Here is a 14,832-nt window from a genome sequence, read left to right as displayed (position 1 = left end):
ACTCAGCCTCTCCAGCACTCATTTATTTCCATGGGTTATCAGGCCGAGCTGTCAGCACGGGGTGTGGGGGAGTGCTGCTCTGCAGCCCCATGGCTGAGCCCAGCACGTGGCACTGCCCCTGGCATCAGGCAGCCCTGTCCAGCGGCCTGCTTTGTGCAGGTGCCAGGTAAGCAGGGAGGAATGTGGGGCTGGCGTGGCCGTGACTCACTGACACCCCACCGCCCCATGGTGCCACGAGCACACCTGGCCCCGTGCTGGGTGCTGCCCTAAGAGATGTTTCTGCATGCTCTGGATGATGAAAAGGCTCTGGTCACTGTCCTCTGGTGACTATGGGGTGACGGCAGCAGAGGAGGGGATGGGGGGCGGTCACCAGCTCCAGCAGTGGGTTTGGACCCCGGGGGCCATAGCTCTGTGCTGCAAAAATGGAGCGCTGCGACCAGAGTGGAGTGATCCGAGGGAAGTTTTGTGACCCCCCCCCCCCCCGGGGCAGGGAGGGCTCTTGGCTGACACCCACAGCAGCAGCCGAGCTCCGGAGGGATTACAGCAAAAGCGTTTCCCCAGTGCTGTGCGAAGGGACGGCTCCCCGTGGGGGCACAACAACAAGCCCGGAGGGCAAAGGGCCGCCCCCACCCCCACGGGGAACGCGCCCCGACGCTGCGTGCGGGGTTGGGTGGGAGGGGAGAACTCGGACCGCGCTTCCCCACGAGGGAAACTGAGGCACGGCGCGGGGGGCGGGGGCTCGCGGACTCCTCCTCCCTGCGGCCCTCCCATCGGCACAACGCGGAGCCGAGAGCAGCCCGAGAGACCCCCGGGAGCCGGGAGCCCTCCGCCTTCCTCCCCCTCCCCCCCGCCCCCTCCTCCTTCCTCCCCGCTCCGCTCCATCCCCCGAAAGAAACTTTCCTCCCCTCCTCCTGGGCGCAGCGCTTCGGCGGACGCAGGCGGTTGTTTGTTTGTTCTCGCGGCTTTTTCTTCTTCTTCTCTTTTTTTTAAGGAATTGGGGACAAAAAAAAAAGTTAAAGAAAAAAGCAAAAAAAAAAAAAAAAAAAAGCAACCATCCCCCAACCCCGAGCGGCCGTCGGGGATTGCATTGCTCTGCGTGGGGCGATGCGCGGGGGGGACCGCGCGGGGAGGAGGGGGCGGGCGCGGGGCTGAGGGGCCCAGGTGAGCCCGGGGGGGGTGGGGGAGAGGGGGGGCGGGCGGCCCCGTCCGTCCGACGGTGCCCGTCCGTCTGTCCGTCGGCCGTCCGAGCGGCGGTGCGCTCCGTGTGTGTGCGTGCCCGTGTCCGCGTGTCCGCGCTGAGCCGTCCGTGCCACCGCAGCGCCGATGTCCCGGCAGAGCCGCCCGGAGCCGCTCCGCACCGATCCGCAGTCAGGTACCGGAGTGGGGAGGGATGGGGGGGGAGATGGTCCGAGGAGGGGGACAGTGTGGTGTGGGTGCCTGTGCGTAGTGGGGGGAGGGGGGGTCGTGTGTGCGTGGGTCTGAGTGTGGGTACGCGTGTGCTGGGGGTCGGTTTGTGCATGGAGCTGAATGTGTGGGAATGGTTGGGGGGGTCCTGGGGGGGAGTGGGAGTGCTTGGCTGGAGGAATGGGAGCGCTCAGCTTGGATGGGGTGGGGGGTGCTGGAGCTGCGTAGCTCAGAGAGGGGGGTCTCATTGCAGGGCTGCCTGGCTTTTTTGGAGGTGTGGGGGTAGGGAGGGTGTGTGGGGGTGCTTGGCAGGAAGGGGTGCGTGTGCGCGGGGCTGACGGTGTGCGTGGTGTGGGGGGGAGGGGGCTGTCCCCCGTGTGCACGGCTCTGTGCACGGCTCTCTCTGCGTGCACGAGCACTGTGTGCGTGGCTGTGAGTGCGTGCACACGGCTGTGTATGTGCACGGCTTTGGGGGGTGGGGTGGTGAGGCCTTTTCCAGGAAGGTCGCAGTGTGCGTGTGTGCGTGTGTGTGTGTGCGCGTGTGTGTGTGTGTGTGTGTGTGTGTGTGTGTGTGTGTGTGTGTGCACGTCTGGTGAGCGCAGCTGATGCCGTGAGCCCTTGGGGAGTGCAACACAAACTTCGCAGTGATTCCTGTAACTTTGCCAAGTGCACAGGACAGGGCCGGGCTGGGCTGGGGCCAGCACGAGCTGAAGGGGTTAAAAACATCCCCGGGGGGTTGAGTGCGAAGGGTTGGGGCTGTTCTGCAGCCTGGGGGTCTGTGCTGGACCCCGAGAAGAGTGGGGGTGCCCGGGCCCCTTCCCCACCCACAGCAGCTCCCTGAGGTCCCTCGGACAACAGGACACAGCCAGGCAGAATTGGGCCATGGAGGAGCGGGTAGAAAAGTTTGGAGGAATCTTCACTTTTCCCATGGGACATATCTGGGCCCTCAGGTTGCTGATCCTGCAAAGATCCATGCACTGAAAGTCCCTGTGGTGACAGAAAACCATCAGAGCAGGATGGTGACGGGGGGAGGGAGGGTGGGACCCCCATCTGCATGCTGGGAGCTGCGCGGTGTCACTGCAGGCACAGGGATGTAGAGCCCAGGCTGTGTGCAGCTGGACTGCTCCTTGTTGCTTTTGGCCCCCAAGCATGGCTGGGCCCGAGCACTAGAGAATGCATCCTCTTGTTTTCTTCCCCCGCTTCTCCTGCTGGATGCTGTGCTTCCCGGCTGAGCTCTTAGTGCTGCTCTGTGCTGTCAGACCTGGGGCAGTGCACGGTGCAACGCTTCCAGGGCTCCCCTGATCCAGATGGGAGATGGGGAACCATGTCTGAACCTTGTGCCAAAAACTCTCACGCAGGAGCCAGCCGGCACCCCAAGTCGGTGGTGCTGTCGGAGCGAAGCTCTCTTTAGGGCTCCTAGAAACCCATTCGGTGCATTGGAAGAGCAGCCCTGCATCTTTTCCATGCTCCCAACTCGTAGTGTGGCACGGGGATTCGCTCAGCACCGCTGCACAGAGCGGCCGTCCCTGAGATGGGGGCACGTGGTGGTCAGGGCTGCTCGGGTTGGGGCTGCATGGGGCTCTTGGTCTCTGTGGGCACCGTGCTGGGGGTGCATCTATAGGACCCCCCCATGTGGCCCTTACCAGGCAGCAGGGACCACACTTTTCACCCCAGAAGGAGCCCCGAATCCTTTGCTCACCCAACAGGAGTGCTTTGAGGAGCAGCTTGGCACTGCGCGGCGCAGCGCTGGCTTCTTGGTGAGCGATGAATGGACGCGGCTGCTCGGCGCGTTTTGGCCGCCTGACGTTGCAGTGCAGAGGCGTTATCTCCTGGGCAGCTTCCAGTGGCCCTGCCGTGCTGCACAGAGCCTGGGAACTTCTGCTCATCTCCTTTTCCAGTGCCCCACAGATTAGACCAGATCATTTGGTAGCACTGAGCCTGTGGAATAAACGGGGAAGCGAGTGGTGTGGCAGCCATGTGGGCAGAACTGGGATGGCACTGCTGTGCTCAGCCTCATTTCTCTGCTCTGGAGTTCATTCCCTGTCATGTCTGGTGCCCACAGCTTCATCCTGTCCAGGGCCGCCCAGCCCCAAAACAGCCACAGGTGGTTTGCAGAGGAGCCTTGGAGAGAAGAGGCGATTGTTTGCTCGTGTGAAGCATGTGGGGTGTAACTGTTTTCTGGAGGAATTAGACAAAAAAAAAAGAGGGGAGAAAAGCAGCCCTCCATTTGGCAGTGGGACAGGCTTTGTCCTTGCTTCCCATTGCAGGGCACAGGGATGGCATAAAAAGGGCCTCTTTAGAGGGGTCCCGGAGGGGTCCCAGAGCCCCCCCGCAGCCAGGCAGGAGCAGGGCTGTGTCCTGCATGGAGAGCTGAGGGACGCACCCCTGAATGAGGGCGATGTAAAGGGCTCTTTGCTCAGCGTAGCACTGCTTTAAGTGAAACTGCCCACAGAGCTGTGCTCAGTAAGTGCAAAGAAGAAAAACAGACCCCCCCCCAAATAAATACATCCTTATGTTTCCCCAGTTTAAGCCTTTTAGCTCTGCTTCAGTTTTCTTTTGTAGTTTGTCATCTGCTCATGAAAACACTCTGTTCTGCTCCTTTCCCCTCTTACCCGGGGCAGAGGCAGCTTGCTGGCTTCTTTCAAGCGTTCCTTGTTGTGAGCAAAACAGAGCAGTCCCACCAGGGCTGTGCCCATGGCCACCAGAGCGTCCCCATTCCTCCTCCAGCTCCTAATTGGATTTCCTTGGGAAGTGCCTGTTGGGCTGTGTGAGCTGCAGGAGCCCAAGCTGTCCTCAGGGCATTTTCTGTACTTTTCCTGACTTTTTTTTTCCCAGCACTCTGCTGTCCTGTGCTGGTACCAGGAGGTTTGGGTGGCAGCGCTGGGGGTGCTGGGCTGGGGCTGGGAGAGGCTCTGTGCAGTCCTTTCCATGTGTCCCCACTCCAGTTGTGCTGGTGGAAATGAGCTGGTGCACGCAGCAGATGAGCTAATGTGCATCTTTTTCCCCAAATCCCCATCCCCAGGCTTTGCTTGGCCACGTGCTCGTACAGGCATTGGGTGCATGCCCATCTTCTCAGCCAGGCTTTGGCAGCCTCTTCCCAGCTCAGCCTGTGGTTGACCGTCACCCCCCACTCCAGGGCTGTCCTGCAGTGTGTCCTGCAGGGCCATCTGCCCTGCTCTGTGGTGTAGTGCCCTGGGGATGTGCTTTCAGCCCACCCTGTGCTCCTTGGGTCGCTCTCACAGGAGGAGGAGGCTCCCAGCTCCACGTGGGCTCCTTCCCTGGTGCGGGATGTGGGGCAGGATGGGACAGTACTTGCCTGGTTTGGCCTCTTTTGGTTCCAGGGATGAGAATGCAGCGCGTTCTCCCAAAGGGCCACCCCAGTGGCTCATTGTTGGCCACGCTGTGCCATGCCCTGACCTTTGCAGAAGGGTTTGTTGCTTGCTTTCAGCTCCTCTGAAGCTGCTTTGTTGTCTGTGCATAGGAGAGATCCCAACCTTGCAAGCATGCAGCCCAGCAGGACGGGCAGAGCGGGGAGGTTGAGCACCAGGACAGTAAGGTTTGGGCTCCGTTGCTTTGGGCGTTGCTCCCCCAGTGAACCACGCGGTGACAGAGCTGTGCTTCATGCTGCCCGAGCACCGTGGCTGTGCTAACATAACATACACTGAGGTGGGGGAATGTGTGATGGGCACTTCAAATGGAGCACTGGTAGATCTCAGGATGAAAGGTGCTCTATGACTGCAAATGATTACTCTTGTTAATGACCATGTCCACCAGCTCACATTTATCTGCTCTTCAATTAACTTTTTTTTAAGGACTCTTAGCAGGTTAGAAAGACACAAATTTTCCTTGGCAGAACCTGTGCTGCTTTGACCCCATAAGGTTACACGATTGCTGTACTGGCATGGTCCTTAATTAGGCTCTCCATAATTTTCCCCGGCACAGCGGTGTGGCTCGTTGCTCTCTAATTCCCAGAATCTCCTTGGATCTGACAGCCATGGCTTTATCCACTTTCCAGGCTTCTTGTCCTTAGGGACACATGCCATGTTGCAGGACCTCCTCCCACAGCCTTCTTATCCTGCAGGGCTTCCATGTTCCCTTGGCCAGCGAGGTTGGGTGCTGGGAGCTCCTTGATGCAGTGCTTCTTGGTGTCAGCGCGTACTGACTCAACCCCAGACTGCATCTTTGATCCTTCGTTGTTCTGCGTCATTTTTCTCCACTCCCTAGACCCTATTGTAGGGTCTGTGATGTTTGGGGTTGCTCTTTGATTTCCATAGGCAGAGCCTGGAGCAGCATGGGGCAGGAGCCAGGTCCTGCTGGCTCTGCTTGCACAAGTTGTGCCGTGTATTCCAGTTTAGTTCACCCCCACCAACCCCATTGTTGCCACTGGGAGGACCGAACTTTCTGTGAGGGTCTGGGGCGGTCAGTGCGTCCTTCACAGGAGTGGTTGGGTCTGAGAAGGCCTTTGGGTACTGGGGTTTGTAGGGGCACCCAGGTGCAGGGTCTGTGCTCCAAACCTGGAGTGGGGTTTGATCGCTGGAGGAGCTCTTTGGAGCTGTGGTTTGAGCCCCTGCCCTGCACCAGGATGGATGCAGGTCCAGCCTACCCAAAATTCCTCTCTCCCTACCCACCCAATGCCTATAAATAACAAATAATAACAACTCCCAGGCTGGAAGGCCATTTGGGGTTTTGTGGGTTTTTTTTGCTTTGTTTTGCTTTTTGCATTTAGGAAGTAACTTTTCATAGAAACCAATAGTTGTGTTGGTTTTTTTGACCAGATTCTTCATTGTCCCAGAGGCAAAGTGTTTTCACAGTGCACAGCCCAGGTGAGCAGGGAGGAAACACTTCCCAGGACTGAGCTGGAGCTGGAGCTGGGCTGGATGGAGCTGGGGCTTGATCAGGAGCAAGGTGGCTCCTGGGCATTGCTCATCCTTCCCTCACAGCCTCCTCTTCCTTTCTCTGAATATCACTGAAATGCATTAATTTCAGACTGAATGTAAATAGGCCGTTTGGATTCCTCCCAGTTGAGCAAGCTTTCAGACCAGAATTCTGCTTTCCTCTCCTCCAGTCTGGCTCACGGGATTGGAAGGATTTGCTTCAGTGCTGTCTCTCCTGCACTTGAAACCACTTAATCAAGCTCTAAAATATCCCTTGAATAGGTCAGGCAGGCACCTGATTGGGCCAGGCAGCCTGTATGGGAAAGCCAGGCGAGATTACGCGCTCATTTTATCTGCATAAAAAAGATTAGAAAGCTCCCAAACCAAATATCGCCGCAAGGTAGCGTGTTGGTGGCGAACGCCTCGCTCAGCTGGCTCTGTGTCTCCATCCAATGCAGTCCCTTCGCCGCCCAACCGCTCCTGGGAGATCAAAGGAGAGAGAAAGGAGACGTGTCACCAGAGATGTGACCCATAATGCTGGATGTGGATCTGGATATTTGGATCCAGATGTGGATCCAGATGGGTTGAGCCTCTCTTCTGACCCCATATTCCCCCCTCTGTGGCCAAAGCACCGCTGGGGCAGTGGAGAACCAGCTCATCCCCCCACATTCTGCTCCAGCTGAGGAATCCCAAGTGGGAGCCATGGGAAAACCTGGGAGGATCTGACCCCAAAGCATGCCTCCAGCATCGCATCTTCCCACATCCTCCAGCTGGGGGCCACACGGAGGGGACAGTCTGCAGGTCCCTGCGGTCAGCCAGAGCCCGCTGGGTGCAGCAGGGCCGTGCTGACGGCAGCAGTGCTCCTGTTTGTGCCTCAGAGCCAGCGCTGCTGACACGCTGCTATTTCCTCTTGTTTGTGCAAGGCTTTGTGGATGGGTCAGCTCAGCCCTGCGTGCACTGGGGAGCAGCGTGCCTCCTGCCCTAAGCACACAGGGTTCTGCCCCTTGTCAGCACAAAGCTGGTGGTGCGGCACAGGGCCCCTCCTGCTGCTCCCTTCCCCGTCATCCCAGCTCTGTTGGCGTGTTTTGTTTTGCAGTAGTGTTTCGTTGCACGATGCAGTGAAAGGCGATGAGACCTTCCAGCTCTTTCCCCTTCTCCCTCTGTTCTTCTCAATCCCTGTTTGGAGCTCCGTGGTTTCCTGGGGCTGTTACAGAGGGTGAGTTTTGACTTTGCAAATGAGGAGGGGAGTCAGGAAAATAGAGGAGCGTGCACGGCTTGGCCTTAGCAGCCAGGAGGCAAATGCGAGGAGCTCCACATCTCTCCTCTTCCCTGATCTCGTGCACCTTACAGCAGCACTGTGATTCGCCCAAGCCTGACTTACTGTCTTTAAAACACTTTATTGTCTCCGTCCTCAGAAAGCATCACACTGTTCCACGTTGCCTTCTGTTTCTTCCTGGTGTTTGGCACAGGGCTGTGCAGACGCTGTGCTAACGCCAGAGTGTCCTCGTGGTCCTTTCAGGGCAGCAGGTCCTTTTGTGTGCAGGGCAGGACAGGAGCAGCTTGCCTGAATCTCTCTCCCACCTATTTTTGTCTCTCTCTATGCCAGCTTGTCCCAGTGGGCGTTGATTTAATTGCCATCTTCCTCCTTCCATTGCTGTGGCTGTGTGTGAGAGCTCATGTCACACAGGGTAACAATATGGGTGCAGCAGAAAGCTTCTCTGGAGTGATGCTCAGTGCCTCGAGCCCTGTCCCGTGCCCTCCATTTGCAGCTCCAATTGCACAGCTGTGGCTCAGAGCTCCGTGTGGGGCTGCCCACCCATCGGGGTGTCAGTCTTTGCCTCCCAGCAGGCTCTGAGTCAGGCCAGCCCAGGTCAGGACACGACAGAGGACGTGGCTGCAGCCCTGTGGGGTGTTACTCACCGTTACACCACGCCTGTGCACAAACACCCAGAGGCAGGGGACAGCCTGCCCTCTTCTCTCTGTTTCACCTTGGGCTCTCATAGGAGCATGGGAACCAGTTTTCCTTGCTCCTTTCTGGGGCGTGCTCTTTCCCACCCTGTTTGGGTTTCGGAGTCGAACTGCTGGACTCAGCTGGAGCTGCTGCATTTCCATTGTGAGCACCAGAATGGATGTGGAGAGCTTGGTGCCAGGCTCTGCTCCAAAGGTTCCCTCAGCTGAAGAGTGATCTGTGCTCCACCAGGAGCCCCTCAGAGCAGGGCTCTGTGACCACAGGCAGGTTGTTTCTTCCCATCCCACCTGTAGCAATCACAGCTGTGCTGGGGAGGACTCATGCTCTGGGGCATGGCAGTCCTATGGGGAAGCCAAGGCAGGGGATGAACGCATGGGGCTGAGTACACACTGTGTGCATCCCTTCCTGCCCACCCCAGGCTGCGTGTGTGCCCCAGCCTTCCTTGTAGGACCTCTTGCTACAGTCCCTGTAATTATACAGGTGAGGTCTGCCCGGCTCCAGCTTGTAGGACCTGTTGTTACACTGAGCGTAACGAGGTGGCCGAGGGCTCGCTCTGCCCCCCACCCCTGCCTGCCTGCATGTAGGACCTCTTGTTATAGCCAGGGAAATTACAGCTGTTTGGTCTCCCTCCCTTTGCCCAAGCTATAATTTAGGGTTATATAAAGTGCAGTCCAGCCCCTGTTGTGCAAGTGGCTGCTATTCCTGTGCTGGGGAGGGGGAGGGGGCTCTGCAGCCCCCCCAGGTCACCTGCTGGGGGGTGGTCCCCATTCCTGGCTGGGATTTTGCAGGGGGATGTGTGGTCCTGGGGTTTGTCCCCACAAGGCAGGTGGGGAGTTTGTTTGTTTGGGATTTGGCTTGCCACAGTCGAGGCAGTCCCACAGGGGCTGCTCCTGTGCCAGGGCAAGCGGGGTATGATGGAGGTGGCTGGCAGAACTCTGTCATGAGAATGTGGGGAAAGCATGGCTGGAGTTGCTGGGTGTTACCACATCCCCTCTCTCTTTGGAAAGGGAATCTGAGACCCCAGGAAGGGTTTTAGGAGGGTGCACATAGACCTCTGTCATTGCAGGCGGGGAGGTCTAATGCGACCCTAAATCCTTTGCAGCTGTCCAGCTGTTCCCCCAGCTGTGCAGCCAGTAGACATGACTTACACCCCAAAGCAGAACCCCAGAATGTGATCCAGGGCTGTAATTGCCCAGGGGCTGTGTTGGTGGCCATGACCCCCCCAAGCTGCTCACCCCAACCCCTTTCTTTTGCAGAGGTGGGTGAGACCTCGCACCCTCCACCTGCACCCCCCAGGAGCGAGAAGCCCCCGGACGATGCTGAGTCCCGAACAGCGCTGCCCAACGGCACCACAGCAGCCAGGACCGAGCTGGGGGGCACTGCCGAAGCTGTGACATGTGAGTGCTCCTTGGCAGCAGCGCTGGCAGCTCCCGACGTGGCTGCTGCTGATTAATAAGTGATAGTGTTCATTAACGAGGTGAGCAGTGGTGGAAAGCCGTCACCTTGGTGCGTGTTGATGTGCCCACGCTCTGTGTCCCATTATGGGGTGGGAGAGCAGAGCTACCCGCACTGCTTGGCCTCCAGCCTGGATGTGAGCTCCCAGGCCGCCCCTTAGGAAGCATCTGGATGGATGCGGGTGGGTTGGTGCTTCCCCCTGGGGGAGCAGGGTGGGGATTAGGTTGTGGACACTGAAACGCGGGCGCTGCTGCCTGGAGCAAGGAGAGCGCACGTTTCTCCAGCTCCAGCCCAAGCCCTGCAAGCATCTGGGAGCTGGGCTGGCTGCCCACAGACATTCTGCACCTCTGAGTCATGCCGCAGCCACTGCACCCCGTGCACCGCAGCCCCGCAGAGCCCCCTCCCCACCCTGCAGGGCTGAGGGGGCACAGCTGGGCTGGTGGGGGGGGGCAGTGTGAGGGGCAGCCCGCTCCTTCCCCTCTGACCCCTCAGCATCACTGCCAGCTGCCCTTGCAGCCCACTGCCACTGCATTCAGTGCAGGGTCAGAGTGCGGTCCAGCCCTGCTGGTGACCCCCTCTGTGGGCACAGCCTGGCACCAGGGAGCCTGAGCTGCTCCACAGAGCATCTCCCAGGAGTGAGGCACAGTGTGCCCACCCCTGGAGCTTTGGGTTGGATGCAGACTGGGTCGGTGCCATGGGTTGCTCCTCCCCACGCTGCCATCGCCCCACAGAGCATCACACACTGCTCCGTGGCTGCAGGTTGAGGGGCCATCTCTCCAAAGAGCTCTGAAGGCTTTCCTGAGAGATGGAAGCTATTTTTCTTAAGAGAGAGGGGGGATTGCTGGCTGGCCCTCCTTGCTGCTCGCTGGAGCCAGAGCACAATTCTGATTTACAAACAGTTTAATCTGAGGAATGCAGCGAAATGGAGAATGCCAAACCCAGCACACCGCAGGCTGATGTGAGCCATGCTGCTTCAGAACAAAACAGAGGGTGAAGCTGGGGGCTGCAGGGAGAGCAGTGGGCAGAGGCAGCTGTGCTGGGCTCTGTGTGCTCATCCCCACCCATAGCTCCAACCAGCCCTGGTGCCGCTGTCCCCACGGGCTGCATGCACAGTGGTGGCACCTCAGTGTGTGCTCCTACTCCTTGGGATACCAAACCCCAGGACTCTGGGAGGTGGTCAGGCAAAGTGTCCCATTTTATCCACTATCCATTTCCCCTTTACCCTTTCTGCCCTTCTCCCACCCCTCCTGTTTTCAACCCAGTCTTCCAGTTCAGCGCTGGTTGTTGTAAGATCATCTCACCCGAATGCCCATGCAGACTTCTGCAGCTCTCATTTTGGAAGCACCACAGGCACACGCTTGTGGGTTTCATGCCTCTGTCTATTTTTGCCCGTGCAAGACAGGCAAGGCAGTCTTTGCCATGTCAGGGGGTTGAGCCATGCCCCCTCCTCCCATGGGTCCCCCCACGGACACGCTGTGCAGAAAGCAGCTACTGTTCCCAGTGGCCGGAGGTGCCTTTGCCCTCGAGCCTCCAGGCTGAATCATCCCTTGTTTACTGGCACGAGAGAGGGAAATCAAAGCTTGGCAAAAGTTCCGCCAGTCCAGGCCGGGTCTGTGGCTTCAATTGGCATTGCTGCACAGGGGGTCAGACGCTGTAGCCCCCTCCCTCGAGCTGTGTGTGCAGCCCTCTCCTGACCACGCTGCCTTCACCGCACATGGGGACGCGGCGCCGGGCAGGAGCACGCAGCTGGAGGCTGATGGAGCTGATCTGCGTTCCCTCCTCCGGACGAGGAGTTCAGCCAGAGGCTGGGGAGCCCTTTCATTACGCAGCCGGGGTGATGAGCAGCACTCCAGCTTCGCCTTATCTGGCTCAGCAGAGGGGGATGGCCGTGCAGCACCGGGGCTGCACTGTAGGATGGTGGCTGCACCATTGGGTTTCTTTCAGCAGCAGCAGAGGTGGAGGTTTCTCTCCATGCCCTCCGTGCCCCACTCACCTCCACCCCTCCTGCCTGTGCTGGCAGTGCTGGACCCCCTCCCCAGGTCCTCTGCTGAGGTTTGGCAGTTGCATCACATCCCGGACGCCAAGACTTTATTTCTTGCTCTTTTCTCATCCCTCCCTCTCTTTCTCTGACTCTGCCTCCTTCCCTCCAGCTGTCTCTTCCATCTCATTCCTCCTTCCCATTCTTCTAGACAGTGCTTTTGTCAGCATTGCTGCATCCCTACCGCAGTACTGCACCAGTTCCCACGTGCTGGCAGGGGTTGGGGACCAGGACCTCATTTGTCCCCCAGTACAGCACTGCAGGGACCAGCGGTGACACCCTGCTCTCCCCCCAGGCCAGCCCCAGATGCGAGCAGCCACGCAGGCCCCCGGCCCCTGCGCCCACCTGCTGCAGAACGGGGCTGGGCAAGGGCCGGATCCAGGTGGGAACGCGGGGAACGGGGTCTTCCGCCCCCTGCCCAGCTCCCAGAAGCCTCACCGCAAGCTGCAGTCCCACCACTCCATCAACAGCCAGAGCAGCAAGAAGAGCAAGGGCAGCTCCAAGTCAGCTTCATCCCACATCCCTATTGAGGCGCAGGAAGGTACTGGCTCTCTCCAAGGGGGGGGGGTTCTTCACTCTAGCCCCGTATCTCATGGGGTATCTTATGTAGAATCCTCTCAGCAAACCGGGACCCCAAAGTTGAGCAGCAGCCACACTCCCCTCCCCTCCCCTTCTGCACTGGCACCACTCCACTCTCCCTTCCCCAGGGTGCCATTTCATTGAGGGTCATTTCACCTCTTCCAAAATTGGTTTCTTCTGGGGTCTGTGCATGTCCCCCGGCACTGAGGGAGCAGTGCCTGGCTCCCAGCTCCTTCCCACCCCTCCTCTTAATTCCCAGTTTTCATCCTTCGGGGGCTGTGCATCCATTCACCAGCTCAGCACTGGTACCACCCCTCCCTGCCCGCTCTCTCTGTCCGTTCCCGTGCAGACTGCTGTGTGCACTGCATCCTGTCCTGCCTCTTCTGCGAGTTCCTGACCCTCTGCAACATTGTGCTGGACTGTGCCACCTGCGGCTCCTGCACCTCCGAGGACTCCTGCATCTGCTGCTGCTGCTGCAACTCGGGCGAGTGTGCAGACTGCGACCTGCCCTGCGACATGGACTGCGGCATCATCGACGCCTGCTGTGAGTCTGCCGACTGCCTGGAGATCTGCATGGAGTGCTGCGGGCTCTGCTTCTCCTCCTGAGGGCCGGATTTGGGGAGTGGGGACTGTTCCCAGCCCCTCCTGCAGGTCCCCCCCCTCCTTTCTGGGGAAACCCAGATGTGAAATGCCAGAAGACAGAGCCCGGTGAGGAAGGAGAGTGCTACCCCGCCCAGCAAACCTCATCCTCAGACCTGCGACCCTGCTAGATCCTGCCTGGGAAAGGACGAATCAGCAGGGCTGGGGACAGCCATAGTGCTCTACCTCTTCCCTGCACCCAGGGCTCACGGGAGCATCCTGCCACCTGAGCCAAGCGCAAGAGCTCCCACCCCACGCCATCCCAGGATGCTGCTCCAGGTGCTGTGCCGTGCTTTGGGGTGGCCATCCTCACTTCTTGCATCCTCCAAGGTGGGTGCAGCAGTGCCTTTCACCCCACAGAGACACCCCCTGGCAGCCAGGCTGTGTGGGTGGGCACAGCCCCCCAGCCTCTCCTCGGTGCAGACGTTGGCAGCCAAACACAATAACCAGCCCACAGTGGGGTTGCCCTGCAGCCGCGTGCCTTTGTCCCCACCCGCTCTCTTCCTGCAGGACTGGAGCAGCCTTGCAAGCTGTGAGCAACCCCGAGTGCATCCCTCACTGGGCAGCTTGGTGCAAAATGACCCCCAGCAGCTGCTGGCCCCCATCCCATCACCCCAGGAAGAGGGATGACGGAGGGAGGGTGGAGAATGTCCCTCTGGAGGGCTGGGGAGAAGGGGAGGGAGAAGTGTCATGGTATTATTATTATTTTGTCTTTGGTCCCTTTTGTTACTGTAAATAAAGGTCTTCATTTCTGACTGAGGGCTGCTGCATCACCTCACGTGCCCAAGGATGGGCAGCTCACAGCCACACCACAGCCGCTGTCCCTGCGTCCTGCTGCAGCTCAGGGTATGGGGACCTGCAGAGGCTGTGGGGCTCTTTGTTGTTGTTGGGGCCATGAGATGGCTCAGCAGCAGCCCTGGAGCTCTGCTGACCTCTGCCCCTCACTTCATCTCTGTCACAGGGGCACAATGACCCTAAAAGGAGGAAATAAATGACAGATTGACAACTGTGGGGACGGGTGGGCACCGCCTGCGTCTGGATGGTGATAGGGAGCTGGCAGGCGGACGAGTTTGGTGGCTTGGGTGCTCCTGTGCCACCTCCCAGCCCTGACAAGGGACTGCCAGCCATGCTGAGCTAAGCTATGCTGTGCCATGCCACGTCAGTAAGAGACCGTGACTGCCTCAGAGATCAACCTGGGGTCCCAACCACCCCTGCAAGGCTTCTGGCTGGGCTGAAGTTGAGCAAGGAGGGAAAAACACTTAAAAATCGAGGCCAAATGGGTCAGTTGGTTACAGTGACACGGGCTGGTTCGGGATCTGGGCTGCCTGCCCTCTGGGGCTGCGGCTCAGCCCTTCAACCTATTTTTAGTGCTGAGCGGAAGGCAGTGGGAGCCCGGCACTGGGCAAGTGCACGGCGGGGAGGAGGAGGATGCAAGCAGCCTTCCTCCATCCCAAATGTGGCGGGGCATCAGACTGGGGCTTTAATCCATCCCCAAATGCAGCTGAGCCCCAGGGTGAGGAGTGGGGGCTGCATTTTGCCGTCTGCTCCTGGACAGGCAGCAGTGGGGCCCCAGTGCGGAGAGGGTGGGAGCGTTTCCACGGTTCTGGTGCGGCTCAGCTCCAAGCTGCTCACATCCTTGGCAAGGAGGGACAGAGGCGCCGGCCTTCCCCAGCCCGGCCTCACTCGTGGTGCTAATTAGGAGGTTGGAGCTGGCAGGCTGCTCTCCCCGTGGTAACATGCACTGCTGGAGACGCTTAATGGGGAACAGATTCCCCCGGTGCGGGAGGGCCCTGGATTTGGTCAGGCTGTGCTTGTGTCCCAGTGTGGGTATAGGATGGCATGCACCCAGCGAGAAAAGAATGCAAATAAAATAG

The 14,832-nt window shown here is 59.2% G+C and overlaps 2 protein-coding genes across 2 annotated transcripts in view; one reads left to right on the top strand and one right to left on the bottom strand.

The window, feature by feature from the left end:
* FRS3 (fibroblast growth factor receptor substrate 3) overlaps window positions 1-14,832 on the bottom strand; it is a 103,141-nt gene that overhangs the window by 32,314 nt on the left and 55,995 nt on the right. The window lies entirely within an intron of this gene.
* Window positions 1,229-13,693, top strand: MDFI (MyoD family inhibitor). The gene is made up of 4 exons (XM_065740187.1): window positions 1,229-1,372; window positions 9,504-9,644; window positions 12,036-12,281; window positions 12,669-13,693. The coding sequence occupies exons 1-4, from the start codon at window positions 1,324-1,326 to the stop codon at window positions 12,923-12,925; spliced, it is 693 nt and encodes a 230-aa protein (XP_065596259.1). The 5' UTR covers window positions 1,229-1,323; the 3' UTR covers window positions 12,926-13,693.

Source organism: Cyrtonyx montezumae, unplaced genomic scaffold (assembly GCF_038088225.1).
Source record: "Cyrtonyx montezumae isolate F1298 unplaced genomic scaffold, pur_monq_1.0 scaffold_26, whole genome shotgun sequence".
In the NCBI taxonomy this organism is placed as follows: domain Eukaryota; kingdom Metazoa; phylum Chordata; class Aves; order Galliformes; family Odontophoridae; genus Cyrtonyx; species Cyrtonyx montezumae.
This window is presented reverse-complemented; position numbering and strand designations above follow the sequence as displayed.

Excerpts from the sequence above, each read along its gene's own strand:
- MDFI (XM_065740187.1), top strand. The coding sequence starts at position 1,324 with ATGTCCCGGCAGAGCCGCCCGGAGCCGCTCCGCACCGATCCGCAGTCA. Across the intron at positions 1,373-9,503 it reads CCGCACCGATCCGCAGTCAG|AGGTGGGTGAGACCTCGCAC; the intron begins GTACCGGAGTGG and ends TTTCTTTTGCAG. Across the intron at positions 9,645-12,035 it reads CACTGCCGAAGCTGTGACAT|GCCAGCCCCAGATGCGAGCA; the intron begins GTGAGTGCTCCT and ends CTCTCCCCCCAG.